This window comes from Centropristis striata, chromosome 20 (assembly GCF_030273125.1).
Source record: "Centropristis striata isolate RG_2023a ecotype Rhode Island chromosome 20, C.striata_1.0, whole genome shotgun sequence".
Lineage (NCBI taxonomy): Eukaryota > Metazoa > Chordata > Actinopteri > Perciformes > Serranidae > Centropristis > Centropristis striata.
The window spans coordinates 21,125,582-21,147,977 of record NC_081536.1 but is presented as its reverse complement, the minus strand read 5'-3'; the positions used below and the strand labels follow the sequence as shown (position 1 = coordinate 21,147,977).

The 22,396-nt window shown below is 38.0% G+C and overlaps 2 protein-coding genes across 2 annotated transcripts; one reads left to right on the top strand and one right to left on the bottom strand.

Moving 5' to 3' along the window:
• Positions 1-12,685: 12,685 nt before the first annotated feature.
• Positions 12,686-17,169, bottom strand: LOC131993108 (uncharacterized). Its single transcript, XM_059358844.1, has 4 exons — positions 16,877-17,169; positions 16,474-16,575; positions 16,115-16,142; positions 12,686-15,759 (listed from the first exon to the last, which is right to left on the bottom strand). Exons 2-4 carry the CDS (start codon positions 16,549-16,551, stop codon positions 13,166-13,168), a joined length of 2,700 nt encoding a protein of 899 aa, XP_059214827.1. The 5' UTR covers positions 16,552-16,575; positions 16,877-17,169; the 3' UTR covers positions 12,686-13,165.
• LOC131993109 (uncharacterized) lies at positions 17,096-21,623 on the top strand. Its single transcript, XM_059358845.1, has 5 exons — positions 17,096-17,123; positions 18,091-18,206; positions 19,193-20,137; positions 20,374-20,688; positions 21,105-21,623. The coding sequence occupies exons 2-5, from the start codon at positions 18,092-18,094 to the stop codon at positions 21,209-21,211; spliced, it is 1,482 nt and encodes a 493-aa protein (XP_059214828.1). The 5' UTR covers positions 17,096-17,123; position 18,091; the 3' UTR covers positions 21,212-21,623.
• The last annotated feature ends 773 nt before the right edge of the window (positions 21,624-22,396 follow it).

Sequence of the window (22,396 nt, the reverse complement as noted above, 5' to 3'; positions counted from 1 at the left end):
CGAGCATAAAATGTGCTGCATTACAATAAACTAAGGTCAAGCAGAGCAAATTTTAATACTTATATAAACTACATTGCAATCGTATAGTAGATAGACGACATAAGAACTAAGTAAAGAAGACACACAGGGAGCAAAACAGCAGTGAATACAATAATAAAGGCATAAAACAGTTCCATTGAAATAGTTTCTACTATTGGCAAATAACAATCTGACAGATGGTGTCCAAGAAAATTGTTTTGCAAATATATCGGACTTCCCATGATTACAGGAACTTCATTATCATGAAATGAAATCAGGGTGTCACCTTACAAAAGCCACACTTCCTCTCTAAAGTGACTGAAAGTAAAAAACACTTCTATTCAGAAATTCAGGAAGTACTTCTCATCATCGAAAGAAACAAACAGCCTGTCAGTCTGCAGCAGAAGCCCAACAGCTTCACAGAAAGCTGACATTAGAGAAATAACAGCAGGTGACTGTCCTTCATTCAGAAATATAAGAGAGACTGCAGTTTCCTGTGTTATGGTTTTCTAATTTTCCTTATGCATGAACAAGTCTTACTGCTGAAAACTTTGATGGATTCAAATTATTTTAAAGATGTAAATGAACAAGAACAGCTCCACCAGCACAGATAAATGACACACCTGCAGTGTTCCCCAAATCAAATCATCTTAGCGGACAAAAACAAACGTATAGATCAGGACCAGCCTATAGTTTCTCTGTGTGGTCATTTGAAGCCAATCACAAACAGAGAGGTAGCAGGGAGAAAAACACACCAGAGTGATGATGTGAAATGAACAGAGCTCTGCAGAGCAGAAAAGAACAGATCAAAAGGAAAGGAAGGAGAGCAAGCAGAAAGGAGAGGAAAGATTGATGCAGTGCAGGTGCAGTGCAGCCCAGTTAACAATAGAGCCGATACAGGAGAGCAGGAAGGAGTGAAACATGCTTCAGGTACGATAAAAGCTTGTTAGAAATCAAATCCACTGGGATTTTTTTCTATCGATAAATACTGTGGGGGGGAATGTGGACAGATGAGAAAGAGAGAGAGAGGAAGAAAGAAAAAGACCAGATGATGGAAAGGGACAATGTATAAAGTATATTATAAAAGAAAGGAAAGAAATGAAACCAAAAGAAGTAAGTACGGGAACGGAGGAAGGAAGGACAGAATAAAGCGATAGAAAGAAACAGATGAATAGTGGGACAAAGACTATTCTAATTGTCTTACAAGTGAACAAACAGCAGATATAATGAAAAGCAAACATGTCCCCACTGATGACAGATGTGTCCCTGAATGAGTTGAGAAATACAAAAGGAATAATATTTGGACAATGTTCGCTGTTGCAGCATGTTTTAAGAACATCAATCTCCTGTCCTGCATTTTTCATCCGCTTTCCCATTCATCACTCTCTCTCTCTCTCTCTCTGTCTCTCTCTCTCTCTCTCTCTCTCTCTCTCTTTTATTTATCTAACCTTTGCATCTGTTTCTCTTTTCCTCTCATCTCCCTCTACCATATTTTGTTTTCATCCTATCTATCCCTCCTTTCTGCCTCCACATTTCCCTCTTTCCCTTCATATTGCTTTTCATCACCATCCTGCCCTTTTATAACCTCTCCTCCTTCTTCCCTCTTTTCTGCACCCATTCTCTCCTTTTGCTTCCTCTCCTACATTTCCCTCTGCTCTTATCTGACCAAACACCCCCCCGCCCCCTCACCCTCCTACACTTTATATTTTCTTTCCTTGCTTCATCTCGTCATTTCCACCTTTTCCACTCCTCTTTTTCCTTTCTCCCTCTCTCTCCCAGGCTGCCTTTCTCTCCCCGAAAGATCCAAAGCTTTGTTCATTACCTGCACTACAAACAAGGTTGACATTTACACAAGTGCTAATCACAGTGGACATGTCTCTGATGTTTCCGGTCAATCTGAGCACACACACACACACACACGCACGCACGCACGCACGCACGCACGCACGCACACACACATATATAGAAACACACATGTGCACACAGACAAACAGACACAGAGGCGAATTGCTGAGAGAAAATGTTTCTTATAAAGTCTGCTCTCTCGCTGCTGACTTGCAGTGATGCAGTAAAGTAAAAATACAGTTTGCAAACTTTATGTGAAATTGTAATCTAAATTATATAATTTCAACCAAGAACCTGGAGCAATGTATTAATCCCCTATATCTATCTTCTGCATTATAATACTATTTATAATACCCTTTAGTGTAATTTTCACTGTGACTAAGTTTTGGACACTGGTCTTACAGAACGATTTTCTCGTCAATTAGGAAACCTGCAGGTAGAGCTGATCTATAGGAACATACACTCTCATTTATACTGAAAATATCTTTATAATAGCCTGCATTTCTCTTGAGTGTCTAATGTAAGTGTGTGTGTGTGTGTGTATGTGTGTGTGTGTGTGTGTTGTTAATCACCATGTACCTCTTCATTACATTATGAGGCCTGCAGGAGGGAGCTGCAGGCAGATAGTGAATTGTAGTCTGGAGCTGGCATTAAAATAGTGGGTTGTTCTTGGAAAAAAAATGGTTTGCATTAACTCTTAGAGGCTAACAATAGACCTCTGTTTATCTTTTTAGGAGGGTCTTTAGGGGGAAATAGCAGGTCAACAGCATATGCAACATAGAAGTGGTATACATCAGGTGAAAGCTGGGAACCTAAAGCTTAATCTGAGATGCGGCTAAGCACTGTGTGTCAAGTTGTTCTAGTGATAAATCTGTCACAGAAATTGTGTTTTGGTAAGGTGCCTATTCAAATTTTGTCTTAATATCTTGGAACATTATCATTGAAGTATATGATGGCTATCCCCTGCTCAAATATGGCTCTAATGTTGTTGCAGCAATTTTTGGGTTGATACCATTTGTAATACAGATTTAATGCTAAATTTAACCATTTTTGACCACCCAAGAAATCATCAAAAATGTATCAAAATCCCTCCAAAATAACACATTAAGACACCAAGAAAAATTCATGCTGTGATCCATGCTGACACTTGACATTTGGAGATTTCTGCAAGAATTGCTTGGCATTGGATGACGAGCACTTCTGTTCTGGAAACTGCTGAGAAACCCCCTTATTGTCAGTACACCTCATAAAGCCATACATCCTCTGATAGGTTTTTAGTTTAGGCTGTGAAGTTTAATGAGGCTGTGATTGTCCTCGAGGTCACAACAGGTCATTTTATACAGTGAAGTCAAGTTTTAAAAATGCCCTTGCTAAAATGAAATGGCTACTATGTGGAATAAAAATCACCACACATCAGTACAACTGGGCTCATTGAATCCACAAGAGTCTCCATTTTCTGATTCATTAAATTTCAAGACTGTTCAGTTACAGCGTTATTCAGAAATATTCAAATACACTATTTCTAAGAATGGGTGAAAATAATGTCTCTATACTCTAAAAAAAAACTACATTGGATTAGCATAAAGTGGGCATGTCTGTGAAGAGGAGACTCTTGGCCTCTCATAGAGCATACATTCAGATGTCTTGAGGTCAGAGGTCAACAGAGACCATAATAATGGCCTTACCAGTTTTTCAAATTTTTGAGCATTATTTGACCCGTTTCTCGAAAATCTTGCATGGAATTTTTTAAATCTATGGATGCCTTAGGTCGTCTAGTTTATGACACCAATATCTTCAGAAACACCTGACTCTTCTTACTATTAAAGTTTGATAACATTGATAATTTAGAGAGTTACGGCCACATAGTGAATAAAGCTATTCTTTTCCAAATCCTACTTGTTCAGTGAAAAATCTCTATGATCTTTTGTCTTTCCAGATATTGATCATGCAAGGCACTTATGCTTTAGCAGCTGCTCCGTTGCCAGATTAAAAAGGACCCACATCTCTCATTGTGATGTACATGAATTGATTACAGACCTCCTAAGTACTCTGACTTGGCATATCTCTTTAAAAAGAAATGTCCTATGTGTGCATGAAATAGTGGAGAGTAGTGCCTCTCAGATGGCATAAGTGCTCTTTATGTTCTCATTTTAGTGTTATTTAGTCTGGGGAAATAACACTGTACATCCATCTTCTGGCAGCTAATTAATCAGCAATTTGGCAGGAGATTGTGAAAATGTCTTTTGACTCTGAAGTCTATTGTCAAAGAATTTCCTGGCATGTGCATTATATAAAAACATGGAAATCAGTGCTCAAGACTTAAAAGTTTGAGAAATACATTTTGCCATTATAACTGATAAGACGGCGGATTACTTGAGTAGGTTGACATTTAAATAGCAGAGGCAGGGGGTGAAGTATATTCCACTCAAAATCACATTTTTCCATGTTAGACAGCTGCTGATTAGGGTGCTTGTCACACTCACATTATCTCCTGGGGTGTGTCCTTAAGACCATCCACACCTGATAAAGAAGCCTGCAGGCCATGGTGGTGGCAGAACTTAAACTAAACACACACACAAAGTAAACTATGATTAGTAAAAAGTAAAAAATATGTTACTTAAAACGATTCATATGATATTCTGAGAAGACATTATTGAGCAGCAGCTAACAGTTGTAACTTTACCACTAATGCGGTGGTCACTAATGCCATTTCTTTCAACCATGGCCAAAATAATCACTATCTCTGATTTCTAACATCATCCCAAGGTGCACACAGCTTGGTGATTGCCACCGCTTTCTACAGGTCTGGATGACTGTTGCTACCACAGATATATGTACCTAAAATAAACAGATATTTTTGTGATTCAATCGCAATAAGAAGATCAAAACGATGCTGAAATTATGACATCATCATGCCAACTTGCAAAGTTTATATTGATGCTTTTGCAGCTTTTAGAATTGATGAAGCTGAATTGATTTAGGCTCAATTAAAGCTGTACTATGCCAGTGAATCTTAAAAACAATAATTTCTTCTTTAAGTTAAGAAGACTATATTCCTAATGAATACACAGTGTACTCTAATGTCTACAAACCAATGTTCAACACTGGTTTTTATATGAACTCAACTCTTTTTTTTTTTTTTACTGCATTTTCCTCATCTGTCTGACAAAAAAGCTCCCCATTGTTAAATCCAGAGGCCACATTAAATATATTCAATCCATTATTGCTCACAATTGAAATAATTAGATAAACAGCATAAGATGGGCTGGGAGGCAGGGCCTTGGACTTAGGTATTTAAGTGTCTCAGAGCAGAAGAAATCATTTAAGATTAGTTTTGCTTGAGGAGTCAGCAATTGAATGGTATTTTGAACTAGTTAAGCTCAACACAATTCAAAATACCACATGTTCCAGTTTTGTCGAAAGAGAAAAGGCCAAATTAAAATGTATCCAGGGATGTTTTACCAAGCGTGCCAAGAGGCTTCTCCCCAATTAATCACATTCTCCCAGTTCAACTCATTCATACCTCCGAGATGGTGAGGACAGCCACAAGTGTTGGCACTTCAGCAGGTCCATTAAAACTGCTGGGAGTTTTGCTCAAGCCGACAAGTACCAGAGTTTAGTTTCTGAGAGAGAACAGAGCTCCACACACTTCTCTTGCCAGACTTTCATAGCTAGTTGGGGCCTAAATGCGTCATCCTACATGCAATATTTTGCAGTCTTGATTAAATAAAATATTCTGTGTGTATATGAATGCAACACTTTAAAAAAGCAATATGTTGATGACTGATCTGAAAAGTGAGAGAATGGGAACAGATAGTGTTAAGAGGTGTTAAATGAGGTGTCTGAGTCTGACGATGTTGTATTTAAATAGGTCAATTATGGTGAATTCTGTTCAGAACGATGACTTTCATCATGTCCAAAGGTAGCCACCACAGTGTGTGGTGATTAAGTGTTTGCAGCTAAAAATTGCTGGGAAAAAAACATTTCATCTTCAGGAAAACGGGTGCTGAACTACAAAGCAGTTTTCAAAGTCTCATAGCAACAGTAAGAGTCATGACCAGCACTTTCCCCAGCTGCTGACAAGCACCGTTACATAATCAGAGGTGCTCCGTATATGGGTCCTTACCTCTCAAGTGTGTACTTATACGTTTCTACAAATGGATTTATACATAGGTGATTGGCCGAGAAGCCCTCATGCTTTTATATAGTTCTAATGGTACATATTAGAGAAGGAACAAGAGTCCACTTATGAGGAAAAGGTGAACGATAGAACAATGAGATATGACGAAATGTCTTGTGTAACAGCTGCAATGCATCCTGAGTGCAACAGTGGGATTAGTCCACATTTGCATGTTTTACGTGCCAGAGAGACAATAACTTGATTTCCACAGTATATTGATATTAATCAATAAATGACTTAAGGTCATTTTAACTACATGGTTGAATAATCACCTTTATGCTTGTGTTTAAAGTTAGCCTTTCAATAGAAAAGAAAAAAATTGTGACTAGTTACTTTTCTTCACCCTGAGAACAATGCATGTGAAAATAATATTTTTCACTAAAAAGGGAGAGTTGTGAATACTCATGGAAACCATTTCCATTCAGATATCTTGAGGTCAGAGATAAAGTGACCATTTTGAAAAAATGGCCATAATTTAGCCCTCACTTTGGAGCATTATTTAGCCTTCCCATGACATGACATGGTTGATATTAATGGGTTCGATCTTCAATATCTTCTCTGTATCTTTAAACTCAGCCTGCTACAGCACAGAACACTTACTTTAAAAATAAAATTAATCCCAGTCTCTCGATTATTACACCTATTTTGACAGCATTAGCTAAAAACAACAACATTGACACATATTTTTAGCCCCAGTAAACACTGACACACTGAAGTTAAACATCAAAGGATTTTTGCAAAACCCTACACTGTGCTTTATGACAACATTTATTTTCCTTCCAGTCCAATTTTAAAATTCTCACACTCCACAATATCTGTACTTACTACTATATTTAAGGGTCATGGTTGTGGTTAATAAAAAGGATAACACAAGAGACACAGGAGACACCAAACTTGTAAAGTATGCACCTTAAAGTTAAAGGTGCATATAATGTTTATAGCTATTTTATTTGTTTTGTTTAATATCTTGTTTGATTTTTATTTATTTCCCGATAACTTTTTTCCTTTGCACTTTTGACCCTTGAGTTAATTACACTGGTGTGGTATCAATAAAACTTTATCATAATATCTTATATTGAGATTGATGTTGGAAGGTTAAATCATGAGGGGCAAGTCCTCCAATATTGATGCAATAACTCGGGATGCACGGCAGGCTTATAGCACACATGTGTAGATTATGTTTGCTCATACGTTTATTAGCAAACGATCAAATCCTGCGAAGACGGTCTTCATAACTTGGGGTTTGGATTTTATCAGATGCAGTCCTGATCTATCCTATATTCACAGTCCTCAGCTTTTGAAATTCATGTTTTATTACATTTTAAAAAGAAATATCTCGTGAAAATGTCTCAATAATTTCCTCATCTTGTTCTCAGTGGTTGAGAAATGCTGTGACTACATATATCTGTTTCAAAAACATTTGTTTGATGAGAAAATATAGTGATAAACCTTCAATCCTAATCTTGTGCCTTATAGAGACACGGTGAGGTATGATGTGAAGAGGAGGGGACTAGTGTGTTGAAAAGCATATAGCCTGAATCAGTAAACTGCAGTATCCTGTACGCCTTTGACTTTTAAACAGCAGAGGATCCGCTGTATTCTGTTTAGGTTGTTCCTTTACATCATTTTCTCTTTATTATGGCTCATTTTATTTCATTGGCCTTTTACAATATCTCAATCCGCACATTATGTCCATCCAAACATGAAGCAATGAGCCATAACACACTGTCATTTACAGCGATAGCAGCACTCAGAGGTGTTGTTAAGCACAGTGTGAAAGGCTGTTGTGCATGCACTTTCAAGTGTTTACTGGGATTCTCCATAAATGTGACTCTGCCAATCAGAACTAATGACCAGAAGTGACTCTTCTTCTGATGGTGCTGACATCTTTCTTTTGAACCCGAGAACAAGACAGGAAGAACTCACAGAAAGCTATTTGTCTGCCGCGCTGTCCCCGTTTCAACTGGTCTTTCAACTTTTTAGGGCTGCAGCACATTTGAGTACAACAGCAGAATTGCAAAGCGCAATAAATTATAGAACACATTGCTTGAAAATGTCACACAAGGGCGTGATCATACAAGATAGCCTGCATACACAGTGAGCAGCTGGATTCCTCACAGTCTACATAGTATTTATAGTTTTTTTCCCCCCCAGTAAGCATTTTGTGATAAACCTGTTCATGAGAAATACTTTATTACTGAAGTTTCCTTTTAAGGAGAACTGAGCTTTATTAAAAAAGTGAAGTACTCAACTTCCCAAATGTTTTGTTTAAACCAAAGTGACTGTGGACATGTTTGAAATGAACATATTGTAAACTTTCTGCTGCCTTGTAATTCTGTTGTAAGAAGTCTTTGTAATGCATCCAAGTCAAACAGTCCAGTCTTCAACTGAGTGCTTCTAGAGACTCATGACAATGCTATGCCACAGGAAAATGAGGCTCTTCAAACTAATTGTCAAGTTATTAAAATATAAACCTGCATTTTTAAATCCATATTTATTTTAGAAGTTTAGTTTTTCTCTTCCCTGCCTTGTGCTGGTGCATGGCTACATTTCTCACAGGGTCACTGCTACCAGCTGTCAATCATGCATGTACCAGCATTTGCAAAAAGTAGGAGCTGTTCATTCTATTTGCCCAGGATCCTGGAAGATATATTCAATTTATTTTGTGCACAGACAATGTTCGGTAACAAACTCACTCCCAATTCGTCAGATACCAAAATTTTTACAGCCCTCTGTGTGTTATACTGATGCACTAGGCACCTTTAAGCATGTGTATGCAACATGCCTGGCTTTCGACGCTAAGAGTAACAAACGTAATACCAAGAGAATAAGGTGAGGAGGTATATACCAAACAAATCTCTGACTTTTACCCATGATAACGGTGTCCTGTGCGAAACCAAGAGTTAAAGTGGCGCAGTCATTGTTTTTCCAGCTCAATCCTGTTTTTTTACTCTAACCTTAGTGAAGTGTTTTGATTGCCTACAATTAAGCATTCTATGTGAACATGGAACTTTAGTTTGAAAAGCCACTATGCATGTAACTATGGGTATTACAATATTTAGAGCCGTTTGCCATGACTAACTGAAGAAAAAGCCACGATTTCTCAGTAAAAGTGTTGGAATAATTCAAACTAATGGCTACATCATTAACCTATATTAATGTTACATGATTTGTTGAAGACGAGCTGGTTGGTTTGGCTAAAGTATGTGTGGCGAACTGCTCCATCTCAGTTTAATAGGACACAGCAGCGGCTTCCCTCAGCTTTTTTTTATTTAAAGGGGTTATGTGGCCCTGAACCAGAAATTCAACACATTATTTCCATTTTAATAGGGTGGTAGAGCAGGTAATCTATTTATCACAGGGAGATTCGATCCCTTGCTCCTTCGGTCCACATGTGAAATGTCCTTGAGCCGGATACTGAACCCTAAATTGTTCCTGATGGTGCAGCAGCCAGGACCTTACATGGCTGCATGGCAGAGTGTGTGTGTGTGTGTGTGTGTGTCAATGAAAGGCAAATTATGCAATCCATTCCCTTTAATAGGCCTTCAGTGGTGTTTATCATGTATACACAGCATCCTGCTGAGCCACCATCAAACTGTTTACTGCTGCAGGCTGCATTGCAGTGCTGTGCATATGAACATGTGCCCTTCGCAGCTTCAGAAGATTTCACTGAATGTATTGTGACTGACAAGACGTCTCCCCGTAGGAAATAATTAAACAGGCCGTATGACTGTGAGGTTAACAAGCATGCTAATTGGAAATGAGCCCATTGGATGAGGTTGACTTAGCTGGCCGTTTGTATCACCGTCTCTCCTTTGTTTCTTGTTCATCTGTTCCTCTCTCATTCACTTTTTTCGTCTCCTCCGCGATACGCCCCTCCCTCTCTGTTTTGCAGTATTTCTGTAGTGCTGCCCCACTTTCAAAGCTAGAGAAGAGAATAAAAAAGAGAAAGCGCAGCATAAAAAAGTTAACTTGTTTTTATATCTTCTTTGTACCTATTGGGAGGAAGAGAGAGAGAGAGAGAGAGACAGAGAGAGAGAGAGAGAGAGAGAGAGAGAGAGAGAGAGCAACACATTAGTTGAAGGCCATCTATTCATGTTTTTTAATCCTCACCTTTGAATCTACAACTTTCTGTCATAAGAATTTAAAACTACTTCCACACTTTTCTTCTTCTCTGCTGAAAATCAGCACGGTGCAGGTGTGCTAAAAAGATAAAGGGCAGACAGTAAATAGAAAAAGGTGTGTGTGTGTGTGAGAGAGAGAGAGAGAGAGGGAGGGTGTGGTGTATATACAGTAAAGAAGTAGGTATGGATGGGTTCAGATAACAGAGGAGAACAAAATGGTTGATGTATGCAGGACCTATTTTTACTCTTGACTTCCACATTTTATTTTTATTTCATTATTTTATCAGAGCCAGACAGGCTGCCAACCCTTTTCCAACACACATCTGCTCTTTTCACAAATTATTTCCCTGAAATTTTATATATGTTGCTATCAGACTCACTTATTTCGCTTTGAAATATCCAACATTTTCTCCTCTTTCCCTTCATCTTTCACTTTTTCCACCCTTCTTATACACACACATATGGTATACACAAACACACACTCCAGTCAGCCCGATGCTTCTCAGTGCGCTGCTTCTCTGATGTTGCTGAGGATGCAGAAAGCAGCCAACTGCTGCATCACTCCCATGTTGTTACAGCCACAGGCAACAGAAAACACTACGGCAGAGAGGGAGCAACCAAGATGAAGAGAGAGCGCTGTCTTTCTAGCAAACTTGTTTCTGCATGCGAACGAGAGACAATATGAGATCTAGAGATAGAGATACAGGGGGTAGAGAAGAAGTAGAGCAGAGGGATATTGAGGGAGGTGAATTGGTTATTGTGTGTGTGTTTCCAAGGAGCTCTCTGTGTAGGCCTTTGTGTGGGTGGGAAGTGTGTCACTGCAATATCTTGGAGAGAGGAATGCATGTGACTCAGTGATTGTGCCTGAGTGTGAATGTCTGTCATGACAGCTGGTCACTTGTGACTAGAGGTCTCTGACCTGTGGGGTTTGTTGTTTAATGCACACACGCACTCTTCAAACTGACAGTGTTAGTAGTAACTGGGAATTAGAAAGCTTTTTTTTTTTTACATGCTGCAGCATCATTTCATTGTATAAGTTGCACATGCACAATGATCTGTTCAAGTCAAGATCCTAATACCACGCATACCATGGATCTCTTGGAACATTTGATAAATTGATTAATTGACAGTCAGGTGAAAATAGAACTTCACTTACAAAGAAGGAGTTTCACACATCTCAGATGACCAATCAAACAACATGTTTACCTGACATGTTGTTACCTGACAGGTGCTGTCTATGATAATGAATGCTTCCAAACATGTATGTATAGAGCTTGATCATGACCAGTACAATTTCTGAACATGGAGGCACCTGGCCAAGTAAATGAACAAGGGCAACTGCCTGCTCGAGGAAGAGCAAGAAGAGGAGGAGGAGTAAGGATGCGTGGTGGTAGAACAGTGGGAAAAGGCTGAGGAGCACAAAGACACCATTCGGGCCAAACTTTTAGACCATGTTCTCATCAGAGCCTGTTTCACTACTCATACAAGGATGGTCATGGTGTACCTTACTCTCCTTTCCTTAATCCTATTGAAGAGCTTTTCTCCGCTTGGAGGTAGAGAGTGTATGAGCATCAGGCTTAAAATCAGAGATCTCTGTTCTATGCAATGGACGCTGTGTGTGATGATATTACCAAAGGGACAATGCATTTCGGGGGCAATGACTATTTATCTGAGAAAGGAATTTAGTTTTGACACGAGTGAACTGTTTTGGAGATATGAGCTTTTGCAGGTGAACCATGCCCAGAGGAAAAGAAAATTCAAAAAGAGATCTCAAAAATGTTTCATTTACTTCTCCTAGACAACTATGAGATTTGTGTGACACCACACTGAGACTAAAGGTTATTTCTCCTATGTCTCATCTTTTTCTCCAGAGCAATAAGATGCACTAAATCTCAATTTAGTCTCCTTTTAAGTTTCAGAAGAGATCTCAACAAGGTCTAATATAATTCTCAGAGTTTCTCAACTTTTGTGTCTCTCTGTGATCTCGTGCAGAGAAATTAGAGAGCTCTCTCTATAAACTCAATCTATTCTCATCCCCGCTTCAATTTATCCATCTCATACTAAGCTCAGACAGAACAAATGAAGAGCTCTCCACAAGCATGCATTGATTTCTCAGACTTAGATCAATGTTTTGGTTGTTTTTAATCATGTTGACTTGATTGTAATCCACATGATTTTTTTTAAATTATGTATTACTGTACTCAGAATGAATTGATTTAAAATTTGATTGTAGGCTGCAAAGACCTTCTGCTTTTATATTAATTATATTTTCTATGAATAATTTTAAGTATTCCAATGCATGTAATTCAGGTTTTTTTCATGAACCACATAAAACGTAAAATAAAAACGACAGTAATTTATTGGTAATTTGAGAGCAATAAAGTTACTATTTCAACAAAGTCCAATATCAGAATGTAGCACCTTTTATCACTCACTACCATTGCCTTCAATAGTGAACACATTTGTGAAAATAGTTAGGAAATTAATATCAAAACAGTAAACAGAAAGCCACGCTTTTGACATTTGCATTGTGGAAATTTATTTTACAAAATGCCAACAAAAACCACTATAACAATATGTTTCACTGGATATCTCAAAATCAATAATCTAACAATATTAGTACATGGAACATTGCACTGATCACAGTCTTTCAAGATCATAAAACTATATTAGCATCCAACGATGTAGCTTTTAAGACCAAGAAGATACGTTTCAGCTGTGTCAAAGTTTAACTAACAAAAACTCAGACCATTAGTGGTGTCAATGTAATATATTCAGATGTCTGTATCTTCTCATGTTAAGCCCCAAAGTGACCTATTTGTGTGGCAATATATTAATAGAACTGTTGAGATCACTGACATTTGTCTTAATATAGCATCAAAATACTATCTGCCCATCAACTTGAGACTATATTTTCAGTAAGGAATTTCTACTAGTTGGAAAAATCATGGGCTCTTCTGTTCACAAAAAGATCATGTCTTTGAGTTCATAAATATGTTTAGTCCCTTTCAAGTTTGTTAGGGAAATGTGCAGCAAACACAATACCAGGCATTGAGGACAAATCAATAAACATCAACTTTCCCAAAATACTTTCAAGTCCAACTACTGTCCTTTTTACAGGAACTTCCAAGAGGCTCACAATATGGAAACATGTCCCACCTGTCAAAGTGTCCCTTAGAAGATTTATACCTGCAACTGCAAATTCATTCACAAATACAAGATTCATCTCATTTTGACCTTCTTTGTAGGAACACAATAATTCAATCTGACCATATTTGATCTGCATACCATCACAAAATAACACTGTGGAATTGTTCCGTCTTTTGGCTTTGACATACTGCTTGGAAGTGTAAACCGTTTTCCCTATTTGAGCTCTGTTATATGCCTTGACAACATTAGTATATAAACCCTGACCACGAAACTGTTCCAGAAGAGACATATCATCAGTTTCAAGACATCTGTTGAATGCTGCCCCTATCATGGCCACACTATTGTCAACATTAACAGCTTGATAACTAGTGCCATTTGTCATTCTGGCCAAAAACTCGGTAGCTACTGTGTTCAGCTTTATGTTTTGTGTGATGCTAGGGAGAGACTGTATAGTCTTTACAGCATTAACCATTTGGACAGGTATATTCTGGGTCCCATGTATAAGACGAAGTAAGTACCCATTTTTGTCTTCAAAGTGAAAGCAAGAGTGTGTCCACAGAGGTCCAAGAGCTCTTACACTATCTGCTAAATGGACAAGTAAGTGGATATTGGCTATCATGTATCGTTCACCATAAAGTCCACTCATTTGAGAACAGAAATTCCAAAGTAGTTTTTCAGCATGATCTATTTGCGCAGGGGTTATTGATTCCATCATAAGAATGAAGATCGCTTCACTAAGGAGCAGGAAATGGTTGTAGTACAGGCCTGCAAGAATGCCCCGGAATACAACTGGCCCAAAAAACAGCAAAATGGACCGATACTCAGATGCTTTAAAGAACATTCTGTGAGAGGACACAGAACGAGGGAATCTAATCAAAAATGGCGGTCTTATTTCTTTCATGCGTTTGTCAACTTCTCTGATTGACCTAACCATACTGAATGCACATCGGGAAAACTCTGTGGAAAACCACAAAAACATCAATAGACGCATTACTCCCAGTAGTACAGAGTGCATATAGTCTATACCTGTACCCAAGACCAAATCATAGCTTTTTAGTCTACTGAGAAAGGTAGGTCCCTTCACCCCACGTACAATGCTGTTGGAATCATAGGCCATCTTCGCATTATCTACAAACCCCTTGTGGGTACGAGGTGGGCCTTTTGGATCTGTCTTCTGGAAAGGAAAGGCATGGACATGACCTCTTTCTCCTGTCTTTACTGTTTGACCTGGCTGTTCACACTTTAGACACCCAAACTGTCCATTGAATTGAACAGTATTATATACCAATGCTTTTGCGGGCAAATCGCAGGTACCTGCAATGGTAAAGGCTTTGCATAGGAAAGGCTCTTGAGCTCCTGCAAATTGAACAGAAATTCCATCTCTTTCGATTTTGTTCAGAGTTTCACATAGTGGTTCAAGGAATGTCAACATTGACGGCTTTGAGTCCCCAAACCAAAGACCTGCAAATATCATGTTTTCTCGTTTAGTGCGTTCAACAAAGTTTAACTCGTTTATGACACAATAAAAAGGCCACACAGAAAACTTTGAAGACTTAAAAATGGGTATGCCATCAGTGTTCCACATTAAAGAAATGTTTCTGGAATCATTGAGAGGGCCATGACAAGTAGTCAATTTCTGATAGGCTTCTCCGTCATATATGTCCTCAATACTGTCATGACACTTTTTGTGTCTATTAAACCTGAACATAAGTTTTTCTTCAAAACCTTCCTTAGCAAACAATCTCTTCAGTTGTGCTTCAATGGGAACCTCAATAAAATAGGAAGTTGATCCCTCCATCAACACACTGGCTTCACAGGTTTTACACTGGTTGTCTGTACTCTCAACAGTCATGAAGCATGCACTACAGTATTTGTGCAAAAGCGGAGAGGAGGAATCGTCAAAAAATTGTTTAAATTTGTGTAAATTCTGAAGACATTCAGTCTGGATATCAGAGGGGCAGTGCAGAGAGATTAGTGTAAGCAAGTCACTGAGAGCTTTTCCTGTTATTTTGTGTCTATTTGCAAAAGTCATTATGAGGAGAAGACTCTCTGCAACAGAAACTGGCGCATCTCTGTAAATTGGATTATCTCCAGTGTTTGTAGGGCTTTTGGGTTCTGTTCCCTCCTCTTGGTTTAGCTCTAAACCGTCCTCAAATGACAGGTCATCATAAAATGACAGGTCATCGTCAAATAACACATTTTCGTCTTCTTCAACAAATTCAGGAAGGTGATCAACAAATGTATCTGTGTGAAAAGGCTGTTCAGGCTCTGATTCAACATTAAGTCCAGAGTGATGCATCTCACTTGTGTGTCCACTGCACTGGGATGTATGGTTGGTGTTATGGAGGTCACACAAATTTGTGATTGAAGAGTCTTCCAGATCTGCAACGTCATCAGCTTCCAGATTAGCAGAACTGGTCTCTTGCTCAGTGCGGCAGTCATCTGACCTCGAAAAAAAAAGTCCCAATGTATTTAGCAAATTTGTTTTCTTATAGCAATGGCTCATTTACACCAATTGTTCAAAAGCAGTATACTAGACTAGACATGTTTATTTTTCACTATACTTCTGCTAAACACATTACTAATTACTAGATTATTAAAGTGTTATAGTCACTTGAGCTGCCAGTAAAACCTTGACAAACCAAGTGAGGTTCACAAGTCTCATATAAGTAACAGTGATTTATTGGATACATGAACTTTTCTTTCAAATAACACTGCAGTCGATCAAAATTTAAAGCTTTACAACATGCAATTTCTTACATGTCTAACAGAGTTGTTATTTTTGCACATTCGTTACCTCTGTTCTCCTGTCCTTGTGTGTCCTGCTGAAAACAGAGAATAATACATTTAACATTTAATACTCGCATACAATTTTATTAGGCATACCTGGGTAAAACCTGCATCAGTTAAATCATTTAGATAAATTTATTAAAACATGTGGTGCTTTGGCTCTGATGCTTCGTACAATCTGTAAGGTAAATAAAAACTATAGTTATCAGATAAATGTAGTGGAGTAAACAATAAAATATTTGTCTGCAAAATGTAGTGGAGTGGAAATATTAAGTGACAAGTTAAGTACCAACACTTGAGTAAATGTACTTATATTCAATCACTGCAAGTGACAATAAACAAATAATAAAATGTAAATTTCCTTACCTTTCTTCTGTATCTTTTGCAAGTATTTTGTTGGCTCTTCACTTTTCTCCTCCAACGTGAGTTGTGCCTCTGTGCCATTTTCAAATGTGCCCTACTGTTTGCCTGAAATAATTTCAACAGTAGAGATACGCACTTGAAAATTATACATTTATACATACAATTATACAAATTACATATATTCATAGTACTATATATGTATATATATATAAACAATTAAGATTAAATTAATTAATTAATCGAAATTATTATTATTATACATTTTTAATCACATATAAATATTTGTCAAATATATTGTACATGCAAAACTAAATTAAACAAGCTAAACTCATAAAGAAAATGCTTAAGGCATTCACACTAATAAGTAAACTTATTCTTTAGAAAAAGTGTAGCTTTATATACTCACCACTTACAGGAGCTGCATCTTTGTTTTCTTCAACGAGTTGCATTTGGCGCAAACAAGTTGTGAACTTTGAACCCAGTAAATGATGCAGCCCTAACGTCAACATTTCATTGGGAGAGAGCGCCATCAGTCACAAATACTGCATCATGATTGGTCAATTGACATGACTAACGTAAAGTCTTACGTTAACGGTTGGAGTGCGAGCAAGAGAGATGGAGGAAGAAGGAACCGCTACTGGAAGTAAAAGAAGGTAAGCGACATCTTTGTCAAGCGTAATTTGGGTAAAACTTTGTAAAAACTTAAATGGCGAGTGTTTATGTTGGTTCAGATACTTTTTTTGAAGAAACTGGTCGGCATATGTGGCAAATAGTGAAGCTAGCTAGTGAGGCTATATGCCCGGACCACATGTGGCCATGAACTTATGATTAGTTAACACTGGTAATTTATTGCAGTAATACTTTTACGTAAAGAATATGCACTTTGGGATTTTTTTTTTCCACAAACAGTGAAGTGAGTAAAATAATACTGAACTCCATTGAAAGAAACTTCAAATTAACACAACGATGATTGACCTACAAAATTTTACCTACAAAATATGTGCCGAATTACATTGAAGTGGCTAATGAATGTTATTTTTTCAGTATTACCCATGTTGTTTATCCCAAGACTGCTCTAAACAAGGCTTGTTTTAAATGGTGTATGTTTATAAGGGAGTTCTGCAGGTAGCTGGACAGAGTTCAGTATCTCCAGCACACACCTCCAGCGTTTCAGAGCAGATCATACTGCTTATTGTTTCATGACTTAAACATAATTTTATATACTTATTCATGTGTTAATTCTTTAGATTTCTGTGAGTGGTTAATCATATATATATATATATAATTAGCAAACAAGACAGCAAGTCTAATTTGGTGATCAAATCTTACCATAAAAGTATGATTTTTGGCAATTAAGATATTTGCATTGGAGCCTCATGCATATTTAAAGTGCTTGCTGTGGCCAAAATTGTTATGTGTTGAAATTTAAGAGGATATATCCTCTTAAAGACCATGTTTTTTCAGTTCCTGAGTTGTCTGATATGGTTACAGTAACACATCAAATGGTTCAACAAGTTGCTGTACCAAATTATGAGATGTAATGACATGATAAAACTAAGTAAGACATTGAACCACCTTTTTAAATAAATAAAATGTATTGTACTTTTATGTATTTAACAGAATGGATGGCCCAGCAGGAAATACCAAAAAAGAGATGCCCAAAAGAGCGCGAAACCCACCGAAGAAGATGTGTTTTTATGAACCAGACCCCGGCTCACCCAAACAGGACTCAGATGGTAATTGAGTTATTGTTTCACTATATTGCTTAGCTAATTTTTAGCGTGATTGTCATTTCTAACTTACTTTGGACATTATAATAACCAAAATCTTTGACAGTCTCTGGTCTCTTATCACTGGGATTATTATTATCAATATATTGGCAGCATATATTGGCGGACTTACAGGCAAGTCTGCCTGAGGAAAGGTGTTTCCGTTACCACCCACTGTCACAAGCAATGTCGCGCGATTTATGTGCACCACTAGATGGCGGCTTGAGACCAAGAATTAATGAGAGGGCGCAGTTATATCACGGTGTCTGCATGAAAGACAATACAGCTTAAAGGACAATTCCAGGCAAAAACAACCATGGGCCATATTTTCCTAATATTTTACCTCTAGAATAATGAATGTGCAGATTTTTCCCTTAATGTCTCCTGTTATGTAGCAGATCTCTCTGTCCCCACCTCCGAGCAGCAGCAGAAAATGGAGGTAGTGTGTTCTACCACCGTTTAAGCTATTTGCAGCTCACACGCCACCATTTTTGTTCCACAGACAACAGCAAATAGTTATTCAAACATGCAACCAGGTGTTTGTTTACCTGGAGGAGGCGGGCATCTTGGAGAAATTAATAAAAATAACTGCATTCATAGACTTGCAGGAATTTTGTTGATCTCGTTGATAATAAAATGCATGCAGTAATCATAAAATAATTAAATAGAATAAAAACAAAGTGAAAAGATAGAATACAGAGTGCATGATTCAAATTAAATACATTGTTATTGTTAAGTGTCGCATGAGTGAAGAAGTGTGAAGCAAATGCAAAAAGAATAAAGTTAATGCTAGTTGAAGGCTAAAGTGAAGAAATGAATTTTTATCTTTGCTAAGGTCTAAGAGGATTAGGATTGAGACCAATAAGATATAGTAGCACGTTTAAGTAAGATTGATTTTTAGCCTGTACTAGTTTACTCAAAATCTCCTTTATTTACTCTCTGTTCATTTTCAGGACTTTTTGTATTTTTGACCTTTGAAGATGGATACACGGCAAAGCTTTTTAATGTATGTGATATACAAAGCAAAGATGAAAAACCCATCGCCTGCCTTAGAGATCTGAAGCCAGGGGAAGAAGTACTTGCAAGATGGTCCGACAGCAAGTTCTACAGCGCCACAGTGGACTTCGTTGGAACAGTTAAAAAGGATGTCAAGAAGGCTACAAAGAAAGACCTGAAAAAAAGAGATGCAGCTGCTCAAAGATTTTACAACCTTCCATCACTACCTCAAGCAGGTCAGTCCACCTCTGTACAGGATTATCCAAATACTGTGGACAACAAACTCATCCTGCCTCCAACTACCTGGCCAGTGTACCAACCTCCACCTACCGAGTCATCTTTACCCATCCAGCCACAGCACCAACCTGTAACTGCCTGGCCACAGTACCAGGTTCCAGTTTCCCAGTCATCGCCACATAAACATCCATGTTACGAGCATCCACCTACCCAGCTGCTCCACCAGTATGTACCCACTCTGTCTCCAGTCACACATCATTCCAACCTTTCACAGTATCCAAAGCATCACAAGGCACTGCCCACATCTTCAGACCTGTCAGAACAACCTGTTTTGGTGAATTTAGATCACCAAAGACAGCCACCAGCTCCTACTGTGACACCCAAAGAAAGCTTTCTCAAAATGTTGTACAGTCCAAACCAAGAATCTGCTGTTCTTGGGGACCAGAGCCAGCCTAGTACGTCTGAACTTGACACTTCTTCAAGCTCGTCATCTGCGGATACTTTCATCATCGAGCGTGATCCACTTCCAGAATCTGGAGAGCCAATTCTCAGTTTGCCTGAATCAAGAGAAGACAGGTCATGGAAGCCATGCAGGGCATGCAAGGCAGAGATGGAAAAATTAGTGGAGGAGAAGGCCAAACTGCAGGATGTGCTGTGCGGTATAAGTAAGTACATTTTGTCTCTCTGTTTCAGTTAATTGTTCCTTTAACACTATTACTTTTTTCTCACACAATTTTCCTTATGTACCAAATTAAACTAAAACTTAAAAGCTTTTAACAATTTGGTAAAAATCTTAGCCCATCATGAAATCTCTTGATTTTTTTAAAACTAGTCTCTTCCTTTCCTTTATTTTATTTTTGCTGCTGTGTCCCTGTAAGGTAATTCATATTTTGTGTCACAGGTGGTGAGCACCTGGAGGCATTAAAAAGCTTTCTGAACAAAGTGGAACAGATCCAACCGCAGGCTGATGTTGGGGCTCCAAAACACAGATCTGGAAAGCAAGAGCTGTATCCAGAAAGTGGCCTATTCGTGTCTTCTACCCGCCTGGCTGCAATACATGCAGAAGCAAAGAAGGACTGCCTCAGATTGTTCCATCTTCTTTTTGATGAGTTTTTTACTGCAGAGGAGTGCCGAAATGCTGTGGCCTTTGGGAAGCACGGGAAGGTGCCAGATGGGAAGACAGTCCTGGATAAGTTCAAAGTCAGTGGGATTCTAAGTAAGTACATTGCTCATTGTCAACAATTTATGGAAATATGGAAAGGTTGTGGAAATCCATCAGTAAAAATACATAACATAAAGAAGCACAAATTATTTTCAAAAATGAATTTGTTGTAATTTTACTCTTTATTTCTTTCTTCTGCCCCTTCTCACATTCATCACAATATCTGGCCAAATTTGGCATAGTTTCTGATGTATTAGAACCCCATGTGTCACATAGCTACATTTAATTTTTTGATTGTTTTAGTGACCTCACAGTTTTACTGAATTTCCTCGTGTGAACCATAGAGATATTTCAATGTGAATTTTGTGACATCGGGATAAAAAAAGCTCTCAATACTGTCATTGTAACTGCTGTTACATTATGAAATTTGTAATTTGTGCTTTCTTTTCTCCGTTTTTTTTCTCTTGCAGCTTACATCATGCGCTGTAGTACCCTGGATGGATGGACACCGGTGGAGAAAAGTAAGGTCAAAAAAGCCTTCATAAACAAATGCCGCATCAGGGCCACAACGCTGTAAAGTATTTCATGTGGCATACTGATGTATGTTCAATGTTCCATGTTCAAAAAAGCCCCTGTATGCAAATGCTGCATGAGGGCCTTAAAGACTCTAAAGTTGTTAAATGTTGTGCAATGTGCACTGTTGTAAACTTGTGCTGATACTGCTCAAAACACTGTTGGAGACATTGTTACTGTTTTAAAAACATACTTTTACTGAAAAGAGACGCATTTATAGTACAGGCAATGTGAGAATAGCTTTTGCTGTCTTTCAATGTTAACTTTATTGTAAACATTGTTATTGTGAATGTTATTACAGCTTCTTGAAATACTCAAAATACTCAGTCATTGTACTTAACAATTGAGTCCTGCTGTTTTGAATTTGAATAAAGATTCAGATTACTTTATTCATTCCAAAAAGGAAATCAATTTGTCTGTCAGCTCATTTGGTATAGAATTATAAAGCCTTATGGCTGTTGGTGTGTGTGTGTGTGTGTGTATATATATATATATATATATATATATATATATATAAGCGTGCGTGCGTGCGCCATATTGCTCCATAGGAGCTCCAGTATTGCTCATTTTCTTCTCCAAGGAGAAATAAAGGAGCCATTAAAAACACTGAATTGAGATTAGCAAGGTATCTCCCTTAAGTCTCAAGTATGACTCCCTCTAATTACTCTGTCTCACCTATTGCTCCTAGTGAATTTTAGGAGAAACATATGAGAAACATTTTAGACAAAATAGAAACTAAAATGAGGCTGAGATGAGAATCTCAAATTTGTCTCCTGAGCTATGGAAGAGCAAGCTTTGAGCAGTAAAATCTTCCTCTGGGTGGTGTTGTGCCAGGTCAGTTTGGCAAAAGCACCAAGAGTGATGAGAACGGCCGTTTTTTTTTGAGAAATGAGCCAAAGCAATTGAAAAGGACCTTTCGCCTTTTGGTGGAACTGACTATTTATATGAGAAAGAAATGTAGTTTTGAAGCATGAGTGAACAGTTTTGGGAGAGATATGAGTTTTTGCAAGTGAACTATGGTGTTGTGCTGATATGCAAGATTGTTCTGCCAAATAATCTTAGAGTTTCGAGAATGTAATTTCTTTTTCAAGAAATGAGCCAAACCAATGGAGAAAAACTGTAAAAAATGTGGACGTAGTAATCGTGACAGTGACCCATTGATTTTTGGACACAAGTTTGGAATTTTGGT

Excerpts from the sequence above, each read along its gene's own strand:
- LOC131993108 (XM_059358844.1), bottom strand. The coding sequence starts at position 16,551 with ATGGCACAGAGGCACAACTCACGTTGGAGGAGAAAAGTGAAGAGCCAA. Across the intron at positions 16,143-16,473 it reads GCAAAAGATACAGAAGAAAG|CAGGACACACAAGGACAGGA; the intron begins GTAAGGAAATTT and ends CTCTGTTTTCAG. Across the intron at positions 15,760-16,114 it reads ACAAGGACAGGAGAACAGAG|ATGACTGCCGCACTGAGCAA; the intron begins GTAACGAATGTG and ends TTTCGAGGTCAG.
- LOC131993109 (XM_059358845.1), top strand. The coding sequence starts at position 18,092 with ATGGATGGCCCAGCAGGAAATACCAAAAAAGAGATGCCCAAAAGAGCG. Across the intron at positions 18,207-19,192 it reads ACCCAAACAGGACTCAGATG|GACTTTTTGTATTTTTGACC; the intron begins GTAATTGAGTTA and ends GTTCATTTTCAG. Across the intron at positions 20,138-20,373 it reads GGATGTGCTGTGCGGTATAA|GTGGTGAGCACCTGGAGGCA; the intron begins GTAAGTACATTT and ends TTTGTGTCACAG.